Below are 6,570 nucleotides of genomic sequence, written 5' to 3' on the forward strand. Positions count from 1 at the left end.
TGTAGTGTGTCCTGTCACAATTTTTTAGCGAGTATTTAACAAGCAAGCAATTATTATTTTTTTTTTACCATTATTATCATTTGTATTGATAAATAGTTAGTTTACCTCATTTTATAAACCACGCCCACATATTTCCGCATGGTGGACGAGAAGTCCTGTTGTACATGCTACATGTGTCCGAAGCAAAAACTTTGCTCGTGCCCGTAGTTTTACTAACGTAAGTACGTGTTAGCAACAATGTGCTTGTGTTTGATTTGAAGCACTTTAAGGCAAAGTGACAGGGTGGCAACGATCGGGCACCGCCACCTACGTTAGCTGGTTATGCTAAGTGCTAACGCTACACCTTTGTAAGGATGAAGACCAGTAACCAAAACAGCGTCATGAGCATTTTTGAAGAACAAAATGTGGTGAAAATTTGTGCGCCGATGGTTCGTTACTCTAAGTAAGTGTCATTTGTTTTTGTTTCTGCGCGTTTACTCCCGCCAAAATCGTGTCAGTATTTATTCAATGAAGTTCTATATCGCTGCAACAACAGAGGATCAGTAATTTTATTAGCTGCACCTCTTGTCTTGAGACCTACACATATGTCTTGGATTCTCGGTGAATCATAACCCCCGTGCTATCATTTTTCTACAGACTCGCTTTCAGGTCGTTGGTAAGGAAGTACAACTGTGACATTTGCTTCACTCCAATGATAGTTGCATCTGACTTTGTGCGATCCATCAAAGCCAGAGACAGTGAATTCACCACAAATGAGTGTGAGTAGGTGTAATTCATCTGTGTTAAGCGCTATTAATCAACTGCGTAAATTGTACGATTACTTTTGTCCCTTGTCTGCCATAGGTGACAGACCTCTGATTGTACAGTTTGCTGCCCACGACTCTCAGACTCTGGTTGATGCAACGTGCGCTGTTGCGCCTTTCTCAGATGGAGTTGACCTGAACTGTGGATGTCCCCAGAGGTGAACATCTACCTGTTTTCAAAATAAAGCATAAACATTGGGCAGTGATAACACACAAGTCAACAATAATACATGAATACCGATTCATTCACCACACTGATCGAAATGAAGTCTGAAATGATTTTGCTTTATTTAATGATGGACTTCAAGTCTTGAAACAATCCATTTTACATTGCAGTTTATGAGTCAAAATTAGCTTTTTGCGCATCATTAATATTGAGAATCACGTATTTTTAAGTTTTTCTGATGATTGAAATGCTGAGATGGTCCTGAAAAGTTTTGCCGAGCTGGACGCAAAGTCAATGCGAGCTTGGTTCTACTCGCGGCGCATCAGTTAGCTAGTGACGAGCTTCGGTTAGCTAGACGATTCAACGGATTATGGTGTCATTACTCAGTCATTAATTGTTGTTGTTTTCAGATGGGCCATGTCTGCTGGATATGGCGCTTGCCTTATCAACAAGCCAGAACTGGTTAAAGACATGATCAGACATGTCAAGAACCAAGTGGCCAATCCAAACTATACAACGTCCATTAAAATAAGGTAAAAAAAAAAAAAAGCTATTGCAAAAAAAAAAACCAGACATTAATAGTTAAATTGACTTTTGTAGAATTCACAACGACTTGAGGAAGACAGTAGACCTGTGCCAGAAGGTGGAGTCAGCAGGTGTATCGTGGATAACAGTGCACGGTCGTACGTCGGAGGAGCGTCACCAGCCAGTTCACTACGACGCCATAAAGACAATCAAAGACAGCGTGTCCATTCCGGTTATTGCCAACGGCGACATCAAGTACCCACGCGATGTGGAATCTATTCACCAGCTCACTGGTGTTAATGGTGAACCCTTTTTTGTTTTTAGTCAAAAATGCTTTATTGAAAGTACTCGTATATAACAATTTCCTGTTGATTTGTTTTAGGTGTGATGGTAGCGCGAGGGTTGCTGGCTAACCCGTCCTTGTTCGCGGGGTATGAAGATACACCATTGCAGTGCATATGGGACTGGGTGGACATCTCTGTACAGCATGGCACTCCATTTACGTGCTTCCACAATCATCTCATCTACATGCTTGAGAGGGTTAGCTCCCAGCCTGAGAGAAAAGTATTCAATTCTTTATGCAGTACATCTGCTGTAATAGACTACTTGCAGAGTACATATGGTTCAGTGCACGAGTTGGAAACATGAACATTTTCTATACAATTTGTCTGAATGGGGGACCAGGCGAGACATATCCCTGCACACTTTGGGGCAGGAGACACCCTGGCATGGTCGCCAGCCAATTGCAGGGCGCCTATAGGTGACAATTCACACACATTATACACGCTGCACAGGATAAAGCAATAGAAAATGGACTGAATGGAATGATTAGCCAATTATTTGAAGTTTTGGGACTGTGCCCGAGTAAAGACCTTTTGACTGTGAGGCACGTGTGTTAAGCACTACTCATTCATTTTGCTAATCTGTGGTCACTTATAATAAAACAATAGATTGACTTCTCTTTGTTGATGTAATTTCATTAGGTTTTGTTTGTTGTGCCATATACTGTTACATGACATCATATAAAACAGTATAAAAAATACATGTGATTTAATACTCAGTTGTAAGGTTTCAATTCCACCTGTTTACACATTTACAGGCTTAATTTGAAGTACAGTATATAAAAAGAAACACCAGAAGAAAGCTATACTATGTCTTGTCACCGTGGGATAGTGGGAACGTAATTTCGATTTCTTTGTGTCTTGGCATGTGAAGAAATTGACAATAAAGCAGACTTTGACTTTGATTAAATCAATTATAGTATTTCGACTGGGCGGAATTCAAAAAGGTCCCTTCAAAATAAGAGCGATTTAGTAGAACTAAATGTGCCATTAGCCTATTTCTCGAGTTCGACAGCAATTATGTTGCTACGGCGACCCCGTGTGGACAAGCGGTATAGAAAATGGATGGATATTTTGCTGGAACGCACACGTGACTTTATGTATTAAGTTTTAATCTGAAAGGATGCAACGGAAAGCATACTTCTTACCGGAAAAGTCGCGTAGTTGCATATAGCAGGAAGTGTGGCAAGAGAGTCGACAGACGTAAGTTCCCACCTTCCTAATATTGTTTTAGAATAACTTTTAAAAGTGTGTTTGTCGTCAATTGTGTGCGTTCATACATGCCATATTGTTCAGGTGCAGATTTGATGAAATTCTTATGTTTTTATTGAAGTAGATAGGAAGTTTGAGTCTGTCACAAAAAGTACACAAGTGCGATTGATTTTCACTTGTAGCTGCGATCGTCTCTTCTGTGAGTTGTTTTTCTTTTGTGAGGAATATTTCACGTCACAATGTTGTTTGAGACCGCGTTGCGCCGTGTCATGTTATGTTAACTTAAACCTGACTCAATTGTGAGTTCAGAGAATGTTGAGACATGACAAACAGGTAGAGAACCTTGAGTGGAAATGGACCACGCCTTCCATTGAACCTGTTGCAAGAAAAAGGAGGTTGTAAAACCAGTGTGCGCTGATCTTGCCCTCTTTTAAGTTGACCTCATCGCTTCAAGATGACGCTACAATGGACCGCTGTGGCCCTCTTCCTCTATATGGAGATAGGCGTCCTTGTCATCCTCTGCCTGCCCTTCATCTCAGCTAAGAGGTGATGCACACGTTTAACAAGCAAAACCTGTCAATTTAAACTTCCAGGACGCAAATTGAGTTGGGTTGTTGAGCGTTAAATAAGTGTCTGCAAATTCAAATGACTCCTAAATCACACCACAGGAAAATGTGATTTTTTTTTGTGTACCCCATTTATAAAGGCATTCATGCATGATGATTTTATGAGTGCTAGCGTGTAACCATGCATGTGTGTGTTTCAGGTGGCAGAAAATTTTAAATTTGAAGATCTGGAGCCCAGTTGCCCGCTTTTGGAACAAAGTCTTTCTTACAATGATTATCATACTTATTGTCCTTTTCCTTGGTAAGGGCAATCAGTTGTTTATGATTCATTAAAACTAATATATTATATTTTATATATATATTGATTTATACAAACAGTGATGGTGGTAGAATGTGGTGTGCTCCTGTATTTGTAGATGCTGTCCGCGAGGTGAGAAAGTACTCTGTGAAAAATCTCGGCACGGATGCCAAACTGCTCCCCAACATGCATGACCACATGCACATGAAGCTTTTCCGTGCCCAGCGTAACCTCTACATCTCGGGCTTCGCTGTCTTCCTCTGGCTGTGAGTCTTTACTTACAGATCAAGCTCAAACAAACCTGTCAATTTAAACTTTTTTTTTTTTTTTATCTGTAAAAAGGGTTATGAAGCGAGTGATCACCTTGATTAATCAACTGGCTTCAGTATCTGGGACAACTGCTGCACTGCAGGCGCAGGCTGACACTGCAAACAAAACTGCCAAAAAGTACATGGAAGACAACGAGCTGCTTAAGAAGGTACAGACAGACAGACAGACAGACAGACAGACAGACAGACAGACAGACAGACAGACAGACAGACAGACAGACAGACAGACAGACAGACAGACAGACAGACAGATAGATAGATAGATAGATAGATAGATAGATAGATAGATAGATAGATAGATAGATAGATAGATAGATAGATAGATAGATAGATAGATAATCTGTCATAGATAAATGGTGCACCTCCACTCAACCGCATACTAACCAGCCAGAGGCTCCTTTAAACATCAGTATATGCACATTTGATGAATAATTCAATACTACCTGGCTTTTAAAAGTCTGTGCTTGCCATGTTGTTCCAGACTCTGATGGAAGGCTCAGGAGATGCAGCAACTGCAGAAGGCATGGAGCTGTTGAAGAAAGAGGTGGAGAAACTGAAAGAAGAACTAAAGGCTTCAGAACACGGTTAGTGCAATTCTGGTTGGACAAACCTTCTCTCGCCACAGTGGTCAAACAATGTTGCCTCACAATGTTTTCCCCTCCTTGCTTACGTTGTTGGTTCAACCTCGGCGGAGCAATTGCTTCCGGTGTTCCGTTTTGATCTTCGATGTGTGTCTGTGTGCAGTACTGAAGAAGTCTGAGTGCGATGCAGTTGCATTGAAGAAACAAACGGACAGCCTTGCCAAAGAGTATGACAAACTGCTTCAAGAACATCAGGTGCTTCAGGTAATGCTTTTTTCCTAACAGCAGCTTCCCATTTGCCTAAGGCCAGCTATTCCCCAACAACTACACAGCGATTTTTCCTCCTGTGCTCTTTTGTCTTCCAGAATGCTCAAAGTCCTGTAAACAAAAAGGAAGACTAACCTTTGGGAGAAATTCTCCACACAACTCCTTGTGACGCCGCGCAAATGACACCCAAAGCACATACAAGTTTTTAATGGAGCACATTTTTAACTTTTTGACTCTCCTGGCACATGACTATCCCTAAGGAGAAATTTCACTCGCTTTCCTGTTTCTGGTCATTCACACTGCGGTGGAAAAAAAAAAGAAAATCATCTTGGACCACACATGAAAGTGACCCAGGTTGGATTTGAGGAAGAAAAAAAATAAACCGGAATCAAGCTGTTTAGAATGTCCTAAAATAATTCCATATACACACATACGTATGGGCAATAATGGGAATTGAGCTGCAAGGTCAATATTATCTCTTTTTTTGTTTGGGACTTCTCTGAAGCATGTTAGCATGATTGAAAGAAAAAAAAAACATTCACGCTTGCTTTCAGCTTTGTCTTCTCAGAAATGATCCACTTCTTTGTGTGTATTTCTAAATCTCTTAATGGATCATTCCCTTATTCACGACCTCTATCACTCATGAAAGTTGCTGCTCTCACAAGTTTACATTTATTTGGATGTAGCACACATGCACTGTCAGGTCATTATGTCTTAGTGAAGCTTTTTCCCTTGTTTTGGCCATGTCTTAATTTGAATGTGTCATTTGCAAAAAAACGTGTGAGGTAACGCTTTTTAATGGTGTGTTAGGTGACAAGAATATGAATTTAACCGTATGGGACATTGAGTTTGTATTTTTGTTTTCCAATTTCACCAATGTTTCACCTAATGTATGGGCGATGGGCTATGCTGTATGCACACTTTGCTCACTTTTGCTGACTATGTCACATGCATGTAAATCAACATGCCCATCACTGTCAGGAAGATGCACAAAGTTTTTTTTTGTTTTTTTTACATCTTACACAAAACACCCCAACGCATTTTTTTTAGATTGGGTATTCAAAGTTTTATTACTTGCAAGGTATTTTTTCTTGGCATTTTTACAAAAATAATCCATAATAAAAATTAAATACATTCTGATTTTTATAATCCAAGTTATTTTTTTTCTGGTAAACTTCATTGCTGCTCTTCTGTCGGTATTTAATACTTGTGCCTGACACAGCTGAATTCAAAAGAGAGCAGTCACAATTCAGTCGAACCTCCCATTAGGTTATACAGCATGTATCCTCCGTAGTGATAAAGTCATACAAAACAATATTGTCTACATTTATGAGGATATTATGTAGATATTTTGAATTTACCTTTGCTAAGTATATAAGGAGGATATTTTGTTTTCCCCAAGAAAGAAATATAGTAAACAACTGAGAACATATGTCTGTTGAGTTTAGGCATCACTTTCTGCACACACACGCACACAACCCC

At 39.9% G+C, this 6,570-nt stretch overlaps 1 protein-coding gene across 2 annotated transcripts; it reads left to right on the forward strand.

Annotated features, from left to right (window-relative positions):
• The first annotated feature begins 105 nt into the window (after positions 1-105).
• On the forward strand, positions 106-6,225 carry LOC119132249 (tRNA-dihydrouridine(20a/20b) synthase [NAD(P)+]-like). Of its 2 annotated transcripts, XM_037267350.1 has the most exons (12): positions 108-442; positions 637-758; positions 844-961; positions 1,380-1,502; positions 1,570-1,810; positions 3,502-3,593; positions 3,814-3,914; positions 4,030-4,177; positions 4,254-4,389; positions 4,722-4,824; positions 4,985-5,085; positions 5,187-6,225. In XM_037267350.1, the coding sequence occupies exons 1-12, from the start codon at positions 354-356 to the stop codon at positions 5,220-5,222; spliced, it is 1,410 nt and encodes a 469-aa protein (XP_037123245.1). In that variant the 5' UTR covers positions 108-353; the 3' UTR covers positions 5,223-6,225. The 2 variants fall into 2 exon arrangements, with proteins under 2 accessions (XP_037123244.1, XP_037123245.1); XM_037267349.1 differs by lacking the exons at positions 3,502-3,593; positions 3,814-3,914; positions 4,030-4,177; ... (2 more) ...; positions 4,985-5,085; positions 5,187-6,225 and adding an exon at positions 1,877-2,550 and having other exon boundaries at positions 106-442; positions 1,570-1,796.
• The last annotated feature ends 345 nt before the right edge of the window (positions 6,226-6,570 follow it).

This window comes from Syngnathus acus, chromosome 13, assembly GCF_901709675.1.
Source record: "Syngnathus acus chromosome 13, fSynAcu1.2, whole genome shotgun sequence".
Lineage (NCBI taxonomy): Eukaryota > Metazoa > Chordata > Actinopteri > Syngnathiformes > Syngnathidae > Syngnathus > Syngnathus acus.